Raw genomic sequence first — 13,526 nt, 5'->3', positions numbered from 1 at the left:
TAGAACGTAGAGGGCGACGACAACTCATTGGTTTAAATGGATATACTGGCGCCTTTTTGTGCTCCATTCCGCACCATCGCCAGGAAAAGTCCAACAAGACGAGATGATACAACAAGTATTCATGATTGATTCGCCATACTAGGATCCTGTGGGTTAGCCGCGGAGTCTGTAGCGGTTACAGTGACATCCATTTTCCTCGACAATCAACACAACACCATGGAAGACCATCTTGGTCTGATCGAGATTTTCAAACCACTCCAAAATGATGATCGGAATGATGCATGTGCCACTTCTGTCGCCATTCTCTGGACGTTGAAGTATTTGACAGGGGTTGAGGAAGACTGGTCTTACTGTAAGCTGCCGAGCCTAGTGCCGTTTGCTTCCTATCTTCCAGACTGATTAAGCTCTCTTATATCTAGTTTGGACCCAAGTCGTGAAGCTGTTCGTTGAGTGCTCCTCGACTATCCTACGCGAATGATTGAGCTTCCCGCGCCTTTGCACATGCATCCAACTAGCATTCCGCAGGGGTCGGATCCAGATGCATCACTTCACACCAAGTTTCTACTCTCAAATAGAGCATCGCTTCCCCGATTACGATACGTTGTTTCCAACCTTCCAGCAACACATATTGAAGAATCATCATCTCCCAAATGATCTGAAACTTGTGGTGTCGGAGATAAGGCGGAGACAACCAGTGGGAGTTCCACCTGCTGTCGTAGCGCATCCCAGGGATATTGGTGAGATTTACTTCCAATGGGGCGAGTTGGTGTTTGGGCGCTCTTCTGACAATAAAGTGCACACTCCAAGCTCACACCCCAAAGGGCGTTGACCACATTATAGTCAACCGAATTACATGGTGGATTACCTCAAAATGAACAATAATTGTGCTTTAGCAAATGTGGAGCTATGCTCGCATCGAGAGATTAGAACACTTGGAATATTAATGTGCGCTGAAACTTGCGTCAAGTTCTAGCATGTACTTCACGTAACCCTCCTAAACGACTCCTGAAAACCTACCCTGCAAGCATGAAACATCTGGCCAAGTAGCGGAAGTCCCTCACCGGCCGTGAAGTTTTCAACTATGCTTGACGATCGGCGCACCGCCTCCAACCGGCGGTCCAAACGTATCCAAATTTTAAGCTCCACCAGATTGGATCTTGATCATTAATTACTATGGACTGCTACTTGTACAAGCCGATGGATGTTGGTTCTGCATACCTTTGCCAGTGGCCACACTGCTCGCGTGATTGAATTCACGAGATTAATTATTATTCAGACTAATAGTATGAGCCAACGCATACTATTAGTTCTGCGGCCCGCTATCTGGAACTGACCACTGCCCGTGGCGCCACTACGGTTCGCGTGATTGGATCTACCTAGATCTGTACCAAGGCAAGATAAGACAGTCGTTTACTACGGGGGGAGCCGGCAGAGGAGTCTCTTCATACATCTACCATCTCATACGCAAAGCTTAGCATGGCATACGAGAGCATCCCACTCGAAGCCTTCCATGAAACATTCAAATCTAATACCGGTGCGTCACATTATATTTACATTGCTCTTTGTTCAATCCCGACGCAACTCGTCGAGTTCAGAGCTCTCCAGTGTCGCACTAGGAGGAAAGGTTGTGAAAGTCTCAGACGAGTTCTTCGCTGAGGCATTTCACCTACTTGAAGTTGAAGTAAGTTCCACAGCCAGTGTGAGTTTGCAATATATCAAATCCCTCTCAACAGCCAGCTCCCAGCCTCAAAGGGCAGTTTGGCCCTAATGGCGCGTTGTACAGCGGCTGGGAGTCACGGAGACATAATCCTTCCTACGACTGGTATGTTGACGAGGTATGATCTGCATAATATGTCCCGAAAGTGTTCTCCGCACAGGTGTATCATTAAACTTGGCACGTTGGGCACGGTCGTCGGGTTCGACATTGACACAACCCACTTCAACGGTTTGTCTCAGGCTTATCTTTACACAATAAATGATATTGATAAGCTCGTTGTAATGGGTAGGTAATGAAGCCCCCGAAGTGTCCGTAGATGGCATCATTGATTCATCATTGGATGAACATAACGCGGAGAACGCAAAGGTTCGTGTCTGTATCTCGCGTCCGCTTTTCCTAAACCAATATATAACGCTCCAGTGGACGGAAATATTAGCCCGTGTCCCCCTCGGCCCGTCCAAGCGGCATCTTTTCAAGATACCAGAGACTGAACGAGTGAAGTTTGTAAAGTTAAACATGTATCCGGACGGTGGTATCGTAAGACTCGTGGACAACTGCTCGAATGTGAAACTCACGTGTTTAATTATAGGCGCGTTTCCGAGTTTACGGTAACGTCGCTCCTGTGCAGCCTGACAGCCCTCAAGAAGTGTTCGATCTCGCCCATGCCTTCGCTGGAGGTCGCGTGACATTTATGTCCGATCAGCATTTTGGTGTTGGCGCCAATCTGATTCTCCCAGGACGTGGTAGGTCTCGACGTCTCATACATCTCGGCAGTTTGAGTTACTATATCTGTGCAGGTAAAGATATGGGCGATGGTTGGGAGACTAAGCGGAGTCGGCAAAAGGGTCACAAGGATTGGGTGATCATTAAATTGCAAGTCACCGAAACCTCTCAGAGTCCCATGAATTGAGCTTATATGCGACTATCTAGGGGCGCACCAGGCCATCTAGGAACAGTCGAGATTGACACGGCACATTTTAAGGGCAACTTCCCAGAGAGCTGTGAACTCCACGCTTTGTGTAGCGAAGACGAGATACTAGATAGCGACGCCGCCGATTGGACACAAATTTTGTCCCCGGTCAAGCTTGGTCCGCATCGGAGGCACTTCTTTGCACTGGATGCAGATATCTCTGTCGCCTACACGCACGTAAAGCTTACCATATACCCTGATGGTGGTATCAAACGCGTACGAATCAATGGCACGAAGGGTCCCTGTCCTACAGCAGACCTTGCAGTCAGACCTACTGATACAGCAGAAAACGATGCTGCTGTACCACTCGAGTCGGTGCCTGTGGCAATGAAACAGGTCAAAACCATACCTGTTCTCCCCCTTACACCAGAAGCCTTTTCGCCCTTTGGCCAAGTCATTCAAGCATATGGTGACCATGCCGCGGCTCCCCCAGGGACTAAGATCACGCCTGCGAACCAGGGTTCTGCAACTAAATTCCATAAACTTTCACTTTTGAAATCGTCGTATCCGGCTGATCTGGGGGCTAGCAGTGGACTGTCCGTTTATCGCTGTAATCCGACAAAAGTCGTTAATGGTGGTGTGGAGCTCAAGGTTGTCGAGCGTCACCCATATACGAACCAGGCCTTCATTCCTATGGGAGGGGGAGGTATACAGGGTGACGAGGCGCTGAAGGAGCCAGGAAATGCATACCTTGTGGTGGTCGCCCACAATGGAGCCGACGACAAACCCGACTTCAGTACTCTTCGTGCATTCGTAGCGAGTGCAGGGCAAGGAATCATGTATAACACCGCAATTTGGCGTAAGTGACCCACCAACATTTGCGTTTCCAGTTTTTACAACATGTTTCAGATCAACCGATGACGGTTTTGTACAAGGTAACGGGCCTCTTTAATCTGTTCTGGAATGCACAAGCTCACCAGCTTTCTGGAAGCCAATGGACTTCACTTGCGTGGAGACGCAAATCGGTAATGGCGACAAGGCGGATTGTGAAATATTGGACTTGGAAGCTAGCGAAGTGGTCATTTTGGCACTTCCGCGTCACTAGGTTACCTTCCTGTTCGACACAACGATTGATCGACAAAGCGTGATATCAGATCGGAGTGATGTGTATTATTTAGGCTCTAGTGTTCGAGATCAAGCCACGATCCAGGCTTGTCAGCTCTATGTAGGTCAGTGATATGTCTATTAGTGTAATAAATCTACTTCTTTGCCTGCGGCATCGTCTTGCGGTAGGCCTCTTCCAGTTCCTTCTGAACGTTGGGTAGCACAGGCATGTGGTTCTACAAGGACAACATCAGCTCCTACCCTTCAATCGACGTGCATAACATACCTTATACTCCATGGTGAACTCGCCCTTGCCCTGCGTCGCACCGCGGAGCTGACTCGAGTAGCCAAACATGTCATTCAGAGCGACTTCTGCAGTGCAAACGAACTCTTCATCGCGGACCTCACTGTCGATGATAGTACCTCGCCGTTGATTCAGTCCACCGATGACAGCGCCTATATGAGAAGTGAGTTCATCCACGCAACCAAAAGGGTTGTGACATACTCTGGAATTCGGATGGGGCGACGACCTCGACAGTCATGATAGGCTCAAGAATGACCGGCTTTGTATTTTTATAAGCTTCGCGGAATGCACCAATGGTGGCGTTTCGGAAAGCAAGTTCGGACGAGTCCACGGCATGGAAAGCGCCATCCTTGAGCACGAAGCAGCAGCCAGTGATGGGGTTACCCGACAGTGAACCCTTCTCAAGCGCCTCATAAAAGCCCTGTACGACAACATGAAGACATGATCGATCTTCGAGTGACTACGCCGACGTACCTTCTCCACAGCAGGAATGAAATTAGTGGGGATGTTTCCTCCCATGACAACATTCACAAAGTCAACATCACGACCAAGGTCCTCGCTGTATTCCATGGGCTCAATGTTTCCGATGACACGTGCGAATTGCCCTGCACCACCAGTTTGTTTCTTGTGTGTATAGTTGAACTCCGCACGCTGCGTGATAGTCTCGCGGAAGGCGACGCGAGGTTTACCAGTCGTACAAGCGACATTGTACTCACGACGCATGCGCTCGACGTAGATCTCCAAGTGAAGTTCACCCATGCCAGAAATGATGGTCTACAGTGAAACGTGAATAAAGGAGTGGCATTGATACAAGTATACATACCTCTTTGCTCTCTTTGTCAAGATGAACTCTGAACGTTGGATCTTCCTTCTGAAATCTGTTCAGGGCACGAGAAAAGTTGGGAGTCTCTTTGCCTTCAGGATTGATTGCGAGGGAAATCACAGGTTCGGGAACGAACATCGACGTCTTCAGAATGATATGGGTAAGACCAGCACCAGAAGGAGAGTATAAAATGCTTACCATGGAAAAACTAGTCGAACCATCGGTGAAAGTGTCACCAGAGGAGCATTCAACGCCGAAGATAGCGCAGATCTCACCGGGACCGATAGACTCGATATCCTAATTCCATAAGGGTAAGAGGTCTAGAACTGCGTAAACTACAAAGACGCGTACCTCCATCTCGTTACTGTGCATACGGACTAGTCGAGGGACCTTAACCTTCTTGCCAGTGCGGGCATTGTAGATGATACCGCTCTTCTTCAGAGTGCCTTGGTAAACCCGCATGTATGTCAACTGGCCAAACCGTCCCTCCTCAAGTTTGAAAGCCAAGCCGACGAGAGGTGCATCTGAGGCAGGGACAAGCGGAACAGGTGGGGCAGATGCAGGCTGGGTTGTATCATGGGCTGTCACGGGTACCTCAGCGGGGTTCGCGAGGTATGCGCATACACCATCGAGCATAGGTTGGACAGCGGTGTTCTTGATTGCAGAGCCAATAAAGACTGGCGAGAACTTGAGGCCGACGGTGGCACGCCGAATGGCCGCAACAAGCTGGGCAGTTGTGGGGGTCTCATCCATGATCAGAAGTTCACCTATTTCGTCGTCCACTTCAGCAAGTTGTTCGAGCAATTCGGCACGCTTGGCCTTGGCGAGATCAAGCACAGATTCAGGAATATCGTCAGACTCTACGACATTGATGCTGCAACATACGGTTAACACAGCTTTGGAAGACAGGTTCTTAGAGACATACCCCTTTTCTCCTTCGTTGTAAATGGCTTTCCAACGTACAAGGTCGACCACACCCTTCAGCTCGTCTTCAACACCTATAGGTACTTGAACTGCTGCAGCTGCAATCTTAAGTTTTGACCGGATCTGATTGATAACTCGCCATGGGTTGGCGCCAGGCCTGCGGAGGAAATTTAGAATTCGAACTTCAAATTGATGAATCAACACTTACCTATCCATCTTGTTGATAAAGGAAATACGGGGAACACCATACCGTCTCATTTGTCGATCTACTGTGGTAGTTTGGCTCTATACAAATGATGAGACGTTTTTGATCAAGTTTAACTATGTTGTGCACACCTGTACACCAGATACAGCACATAGAACTAGGATAGCACCATCCAAAACACGGAGGGCACGCTCAACCTCTATGGTGAAGTCGACGTGACCTGTAAAGACGCGTCAATTTCAGTACGGAGATAGTTAAGTGACCATTTTACCTGGGGTATCGATGATATTAATAGCATACTTTTGTTTCTCGTTTGTCACAGGTAAAGTTGCTTCCCAATCACAAAACGTAGCAGCACTTTGAATAGTGATACCCTTTTCGCGTTCAAGCTCCATACTATCCATCTTGGCACCAACAGCATCCCGACCTCGAACCTTAGCCGAAGAAAAAAATCAGTCCCGTCCCATGTAAATAAATTTGACTGCGAAACAAATGCTGTTTGGAAACCAAAATGATTGCCCAACTCACCTCGTGAATTTCCCGAATACGACCGGTATAGAACAGTACACGTTCTGTGAGAGTCGTCTTGCCGGAATCAATGTGGGCGGAAACACCAATGTTCCTCTGGAAATTGAGCCTTTGCACATCTTTCCCTGTTAACTGATATGTGGGGTAAGTTGGTGGCTCATATTCCACTGGTGAAGATTTGGCAACCGCGGCTGCTGCTGAAGCAGCGCGTCTGCCTGTGCATGATACAAAGCACTGCGGAGTTTTGGATGATCTAGAACTGTATAACGCCCATTGCCATGAACTGGGCAGCCTCCGCACAAATGTTTGCATGACAGGTCAGAAGGACATGCAAAAATTAGGCGGGTGGCGATAAACCCGACAACCCGCTACAACTATCGGAGTTTTAAACTCAGATATACTGTTCATTGCTAAGGTCCATTTTGAAAGTGTTTATTCTATTCGTTGTGTCCTACCAACGCCTCTTTCATCCGTCATCATGTTGGAATCAAGGAAGAGGCCCTTGCCAGATGACGGAGAGGTTACTCAAGCAAAAAAGCGGGTGTTGACGAGCACGAGTGGGAGCCCGGAGGTCAACGGCTTGAGTGCTAATCACGACGCAGAAGAACCTGCAGACAACCACCAGTTAGAGGTGATTTTGGCATCTCTTGTACCTTACAGTCTACAAAAACCTCACTCTTTATTAGCTATTTCGCAAGGAAGCTATCTTCAGGCGCATGAAGCATTACTCCAGAGAGAATGAACGGAATCAGGCGCGCATTGCTCAACTGGAGCAGAGAAGAAGTTCGTGCGAGGCAGGTCTAGTAGCTATTGCTGCATGCTGGAAGCAGGTATGTGCTATATGTTGCTGGCATCTTAGTAGTGGGCATCAACGTTCTGGTGGGATAGTTGGTAGACACCGTTCAAACCCTGACGCCACCAGAGGAACTTCCAGTTGTCGAAGTCAATACGAAAGGTGCGTCAAGCACCCCTTTCATCACTTGGTTTTCCATTAAACATTGTACCAGATATTTTTGACTTGTCACAACACATTTCAACTGACTCGGGCCTCAAAGCTGCACTAGAAAAGAACATGCTTGCAACCGAAAAACTAATCACAAGCTTCATGAAACTAAATCCGGCCACCTTTAATGATAAGGCATATCAACGCTGTCAGACATCACAGACCGAGGTCAGTATTTCCACTGGGCCACACCATGCCATATTGACTCGACCTAGTGTGTTGCTCTTCGCTCTGAGATAGCACTTCTGCAGCAGAGGCTTGACGAGGTCCAGTCAGAGAAAGAGCAACTACACGACGACCTCGTTGCTGTGGAGATCAAGCTAGACCGTATGCAAAGTGGCACTGTTGCAGCCATGAAGACAAAGGGTGGGGTAAAGGAAGATGCAAACTCGGACCAACCATGCCCAGCGGAAGGAAGCACCCCAAATCATGGGTCATCAACTTCACCGGTCAGTAACCATAGGTGCCCCTCATTATTGCATAGAACTCACATTTTCTAGCCGCCTCAAATAAATGGTCATAATGATTCATCCCTGTCAGATATCGAAGCTTTTCGATTGGAGCTCAAAATTTCCTCCGAACGTGCAAGTAAACTGGAGGCAGAAATTAGGACTCAGGCGGAGATCATAGCGAAGCTCGAGGTCGAGGTTTGTCGGTTATTACCTTCTGCAGGACAATACTGAAGTTGAAACCCCAAAGCGCGCCGCTCCAACAGTCGAAATGGTCTCTGGGACTGTGCATTACAAGATATTATCCGAGCGTAGGGACCAGCTGGAGCACCTGAAAGCTGAGAACGATAGCAGAATAGGACACTTGGATGTCATGATACGTGACTTGCAATCAAGTCGGATGCAATTTGAGGAGGAGACTCGGGTAGGTCACTCCACACTTGTCCTCTTACTTATTCATTTCATCTTTGTCAGACTTCTGCGCAACAAATGAATCAAGAACTCAAAGCCGTACTTGCTAAGCGGGATGCAGATCTCTCTCGCCTTCGCGACCAACGTGAGCTGCTGCACGCCGAATTAAATGAACTTAGAAGTCGTGAAAATATAAAATATCAGTCATCTCGGGAGCTCAAGGCCCTCGCCGAATCACGAGCGGTGCGCCAGTTACACACAAATTCATACCAAGTTGTTGATACATTGGAAATAGGAAAGGATAACGCAACTTGAGTCGGAGGTTAGGAGACATAAGGCCAAATTAGCTGCGCATGCCGGTAATGAAGATCTCATGAAGCATTTCTGGGAGGGAAAAGTTGATGATCTTCAATATGTGGACGGTCTTCGGAAGAAACTGATGTGAGCATGATATTCTAAAGTGCGGAGACGGGTACCATTGACATCACACAGTGAAACCGAAGCAAAACTTGCCGCACTTCAGAAATCCATGTCCACTATACGAGAAGAGCAACCCGATATTGCACGTCATATTGCCTCAGAAGCAGCTGCCCGGGAAGAGCTCGCGGCGGTCACAACAGAATTATCACGGTATCAATCTCTCCTTGGAAAACCCTCTTCTTCAGACCTCGTTAGGCAATTACAAGCGAAGGAAGATGAGCTCCAGAAAATGCGACTTCTTGCAGAGCAACATCAGCAAGCGGAGGATGCGATTTACGCAGAGGTGGAAAGGCTTTCGGGAGCATGGGAGGCTTTGGATGGGCAATTGAAGAGTAAGGTAGTGAGCTTAATAGCGGCGGAGGAAAAGGTCGCCAAGAGCGCACACGAGGTACGTCGCCGTTTTTCGTCCGTCCAGCAGGTTGAGTATATACTTGATATCCAGAAAGCGAAGGCGGATAACAAGTACTTTGCGGCCATGCGCGACAGAGAGTCCGTCGAGATTGAGCGGAAAACCGCCATTCGGAACCTCGAGAAGCAAGCCAAGGTTGTCGAACGACTGGCTGACGGCGAGAAAAACTTGCAACAACAAATAGTACGTTCTTTTCCTTTGCATTCTACCCCTCCGTCTCTTACCATCGTCATTTTGACTCAGGGTCATCTCGAAGCAGCCAACCAGCGTCTCCATCGAGTGATGGATGAAGCAGAAACAAGATTCACTGCTCTTGAATCCGATATTCTGATGTACAAGAAGCAGGCCGAAAGTACCGAAGAGATGATGATGAATGTACGATTTCACATCCTTGTCTGGTCCATATTTATAAATTCTCTACCTAGGTTCGAAAGATCGCTGACGAAAAATATGCTCACATCCACCACCTCAAGGGCTGTCTATTCAAGAGGGACGACGACCTTACTCGTATGAAAGCCGAGGTTGATAAACTCCGTGTTGAGGCGAAGAAGTTGAAATCTGCTTCAGCAAGCGAAAAGGAAGCAGAACTTATGGAAGAGGCTGCGTCTGTCTGGGTACGTCGTGCCCTCCTCAGTGTTTGGAAGTGATTATTGAATGGGTTCACAGAGACTCATTAAATGTTCGACATGCAAAGAACATATGCGTGGAGTTGCTCTCACCAAGTGCTCACACAGTACGTATCACTACTAGAAATCAATAACACATGAGTAAACTGATTTCTTTCTTTCCAGCATTCTGCAAGCAATGCATCGACGCGAGGATCTCCACACGTCAGCGGCGGTGCCCACATTGTAATTCAGGCTTTGCACAGAGCGAAGTAGTCAACGTCCTCTTCCAATGACTGTTTCTCCCATTCTATCCATCCCTGCTCAAACGTAGACTTCTGGTAATCTTCGCTGCTTGGCGTCTCTTTTATTGGACCGAATCTTCAGTCACGCGGCGATGTATTGTAGCATATTTTATGCTTTTTTATGGAGCACTCGTGCCAGGTAATGTAATGATGATATCATTTTATCTTTGGCGTCTACGCTAGTGAATGAAAATTGTGAAATGGTCAAACTGTGAAACGATGCGGAGATTGCAAGGCATGATTCCTTCGCTGAATGGTGGTGAAATGCAGGACGAATGCGCTGCCCGTCTGTGCAACTCTTTGCAAGAGGACAACCAAGTGAGCACATATATCGTTCCACACGAACCACTACACAGCAAGACGGAACCGCTTTATAACGGACCAGCAATTGAGATTCAATCGATAGACTACTAAGTATGTCCAGAGGTCGATTAAATTTCGACACCATTCGAGGTGTATTGTAGCTGACAACCTGATTCGAGAGTGTCACTGAATCTCTCGATATCCGCAACCCCACGAAGAATCATTCCGGTTAGCGTCCCAAGCCGTTATTATATCAAGCGATGGAGGTGAAAACAATATTCACTTATGTACTTCATGCAGAATTGTCAAGTTGATGGAGCATTGGTGACACGATAAAAGCAACGGAAGGAGAAGTAGGTACTACGCAATATACTGAGAATAGCTACCGCTTGACCCAGGCATACTGTAGACAAGGTGAGCAAATGACAGAGAGAACACAACGAAAAATACACATACCCGCTTGCGTGCCTTCGCAAGACCAGGCTTTTTCCGCTCAACCATACGCGGATCACGACGCAAAAGTTTCGCTATGAACAGAGATGTTAGTGAAGGTTGTTAAGTGGAGGACGGCTGGAATGGAAATGATGCGCAACACTTACCCTTCCTCAAAATCGTTGCGACGGCTGGTTCGTGTGCTGCCAGACCCTTTGCGATACCATGCGCAACCGCACCGCTTTGTCCAGACGTACCTCCCCCACGTACGATGGCGAAGATATTATATGCCCCCAATAAACCCGCGAGTTTGATTGGATGAATCACGCGAGCACGGTCAGCGGGAATAGGGAAATAAGCTGAAAGAGGAGTATTGTTCACGAGAATCTGAGAAACGGATACAGGCTCGTTGCTCTTCGACGAAGAAATGGGGTCAAGAAGAGCCGTAAGCGCGGTGTCTGTTTCCGTTGCTGCTGGTATGGACTGGGAGGCGGTGGATTTGTCTGCGGGAGGTTGCTGGACGGGCACGATCCACACCCGCGCAGAGCTCGTCTTCCGTTTCCCAAGGGTATAGCTTCGCCCATACTCATCGAACTTGACGGGTTTGGCCTTTCCCCTCGCCAGCATCGTCGCAGCGTCTGCACGCTCGAACAGTTCTGTGATACCTCTGATACCTTCCTGCAACTCTGCAATCCCAGCCTTTTCCGCAATGGCTCTATAGGTCTCTAGCTCGTTGAGTACGAGAACCACTCGTCTGTAGCGGCTCGTTGTGAGGGTGCTTCTGAGTTTCAGACCGAGCTCGCGCTTGTCTACCCAAGCATTGACACGCGGTGGGAGGGCCTCCCGAGCAAATTGGGGAAGGGGAAGAAGGTGGCATGACGTTAGCGCAGTCTTGGCATGTTGTAGAGCTGACTCTAACGACGAGAGCTGATCGTAGAATTCGGGACGAGCGGTATAGAAGGCTGGGCTCGTAGGACGCGGTTTTTCGCGTTGGCGTTGGCGGAAGTCGAAGTGGTTCAGAGAGGCGGGTGGGACAAACGGCCTCGTGGTCTGTGTCGAGTAAAACCGAAACTTGGACAAGCCCGCCGGTCGTCGCAGGACGTTCATTGTTGTCTTGAACAAAATTCGAGAAAACCCGTAATTTCAGCCGCGTTATAGACGTCACGTGACGTGTCAGACTTGCTTCCCCTTCAGCTTTTACAATAATTTCGAGCCGTCTCGGTGAGCGCGCTGCGCACTCCCTATGGCGTTGTCCCAGCTCTGTTTTCCTGGATAGGCTCATGTGGTACAACACTTCCTAGCGACCTGCTAGGTCGGAAAATACATTCTCGCCTTATCGTCCTTGATTCTGAGCTACGAGTCAGGTCATTCTCGATCCAACACCCTATATCTGCCCGTCACCAGCTATTTTCGGTCTCGTTCCATGAGTAGCCCTGCTGGTATTGTTGCCAAGGCATTCGACATCCGCATAACCAATAGGTACCACGGTTTAAGAGGTTCATGAGAGAAGTCATAGCGTCCATACTTGGACTCAAGCTTGGGTTTTACTCCTGGGTGTCTTCATGTTATTCTAAAACATCACATCCGTTACCCTAAGGTAACCCAAGGTAAAGTAAATTTGCCAACTTCAAGGATGATGTAAGGTCGGCACAGTAGCTTCCGGTTTGGAGACCGACATCGGAGCTTGAACTTCCTTTAATCCCATGTCTAGCTATCATACACCCCAGCATACGACTCAAGATCTATGCAATCGGAACAACATCTGGGCTAGTGTCATATCGATAGTGTTATCGGCTCAAGTCCACATCCTCTCCATGGCTCAGGAGTCATCTCATACTACTACAGAGAGGGCTGTTTGGACCGACACAGAGGTTGATCAGTTTCTCCTCTACCTATCCAACAATCAGGACAAGATTGGTGATGCTGGCAACTTCAAAGATGTGACGTACAATGGCGCTGCAGAGGCTATTGCTGAGTACCTGGAGCATGGTCCAGCGAAGAGTGGGGCAATGTGTAAGACAAAATGGGCGTCAGTAAGTCATATCAATATATCATTTATTTATAGACTTGATAAGAGATCGTGTAGTTAAAGCAGACTTTCAACGCTATTCAGAAGTATCGCCAGCAGTCTGGTGTCCACTGGGACAATATTAGAGGGGCAAATGTTGAGGGCGAGGCTTCAACCTCAGTATGGAATGAATATGTTTCCAAGAAGGTACGTCAAGTTCGCTAATGCTATTTCATGCGTCTCACTGTTTGATAATAGGGAAATTCAGTCATGCGCCCTTTTCGTGCATCGGGATGGAGACACTACGAGCAAATGGACGGCATAATACCATGAGGCAGTGGTGCCCGAGGGCGCACAGGGTACCAACCCAATATAGCTCTCCCCCCTCCCTTAAGCTCAAGCTCCAGTCCTAGCGTACCCGCAGGTGAACACAATACCATGATTGGTCCCGTTATTGCCACATCTAGTGCTGGTGTTGCTGGTCCTAGCACCGCCCCTGCAGCAGCTGCCCTCACTTCTACACCTGCTTCTCCATCCTTCATGCCTCCTCCTACTTCTCCGTCCTTCATGCCTCCTCCTGCTTCTCCGTCCTTCATGCCTCCTCCT

At 48.5% G+C, this 13,526-nt stretch overlaps 4 protein-coding genes across 4 annotated transcripts; 2 read left to right on the top strand and 2 right to left on the bottom strand.

The window, feature by feature from the left end:
• The first annotated feature begins 1,161 nt into the window (after positions 1 to 1,161).
• HD556DRAFT_59135 (galactose-binding domain-like protein) lies at positions 1,162 to 3,981 on the top strand. The gene is made up of 11 exons (XM_041311033.1): positions 1,162 to 1,534; positions 1,596 to 1,681; positions 1,734 to 1,822; positions 1,878 to 1,945; positions 2,007 to 2,083; positions 2,138 to 2,254; positions 2,307 to 2,460; positions 2,515 to 2,590; positions 2,648 to 3,486; positions 3,537 to 3,562; positions 3,619 to 3,981. Exons 1-11 carry the CDS (start codon positions 1,477 to 1,479, stop codon positions 3,730 to 3,732), a joined length of 1,704 nt encoding a protein of 567 aa, XP_041163922.1. The 5' UTR covers positions 1,162 to 1,476; the 3' UTR covers positions 3,733 to 3,981.
• Positions 3,887 to 6,827, bottom strand: HD556DRAFT_1231027 (P-loop containing nucleoside triphosphate hydrolase protein; the record flags this gene model as incomplete). The annotated part of the gene is made up of 12 exons (XM_041297394.1): positions 3,887 to 3,967; positions 4,018 to 4,187; positions 4,237 to 4,456; positions 4,510 to 4,809; positions 4,859 to 5,002; positions 5,057 to 5,155; positions 5,210 to 5,732; positions 5,784 to 5,939; positions 5,991 to 6,067; positions 6,119 to 6,207; positions 6,259 to 6,421; positions 6,516 to 6,827. 12 exons carry the CDS (start codon positions 6,825 to 6,827, stop codon positions 3,887 to 3,889), a joined length of 2,334 nt encoding a protein of 777 aa, XP_041163921.1.
• An 83-nt stretch (positions 6,828 to 6,910) lies between these two features.
• Positions 6,911 to 10,383, top strand: HD556DRAFT_1344268 (BRE1 E3 ubiquitin ligase-domain-containing protein). Its single transcript, XM_041302193.1, has 15 exons — positions 6,911 to 7,146; positions 7,202 to 7,345; positions 7,404 to 7,470; positions 7,523 to 7,686; positions 7,734 to 7,967; positions 8,019 to 8,165; positions 8,218 to 8,391; positions 8,442 to 8,621; positions 8,674 to 8,819; positions 8,871 to 9,246; positions 9,301 to 9,450; positions 9,511 to 9,642; positions 9,693 to 9,881; positions 9,934 to 10,000; positions 10,059 to 10,383. Exons 1-15 carry the CDS (start codon positions 6,994 to 6,996, stop codon positions 10,166 to 10,168), a joined length of 2,433 nt encoding a protein of 810 aa, XP_041163920.1. The 5' UTR covers positions 6,911 to 6,993; the 3' UTR covers positions 10,169 to 10,383.
• Positions 10,384 to 10,531: 148 nt separating this feature from the next.
• HD556DRAFT_1287260 (ribosomal protein S9/S16-domain-containing protein) lies at positions 10,532 to 12,032 on the bottom strand. Its single transcript, XM_041299349.1, has 4 exons — positions 11,080 to 12,032; positions 10,937 to 11,007; positions 10,660 to 10,883; positions 10,532 to 10,591 (listed from the first exon to the last, which is right to left on the bottom strand). Exons 1-3 carry the CDS (start codon positions 12,017 to 12,019, stop codon positions 10,863 to 10,865), a joined length of 1,032 nt encoding a protein of 343 aa, XP_041163919.1. The 5' UTR covers positions 12,020 to 12,032; the 3' UTR covers positions 10,532 to 10,591; positions 10,660 to 10,862.
• Positions 12,033 to 13,526: the final 1,494 nt, after the last annotated feature.

The sequence above is a fragment of the Suillus plorans genome (assembly GCF_016647745.1).
Source record: "Suillus plorans strain S12 chromosome Unknown HD556scaffold_10, whole genome shotgun sequence".
In the NCBI taxonomy this organism is placed as follows: Eukaryota; Fungi; Basidiomycota; class Agaricomycetes; order Boletales; family Suillaceae; genus Suillus; species Suillus plorans.
This window is presented reverse-complemented; position numbering and strand designations above follow the sequence as displayed.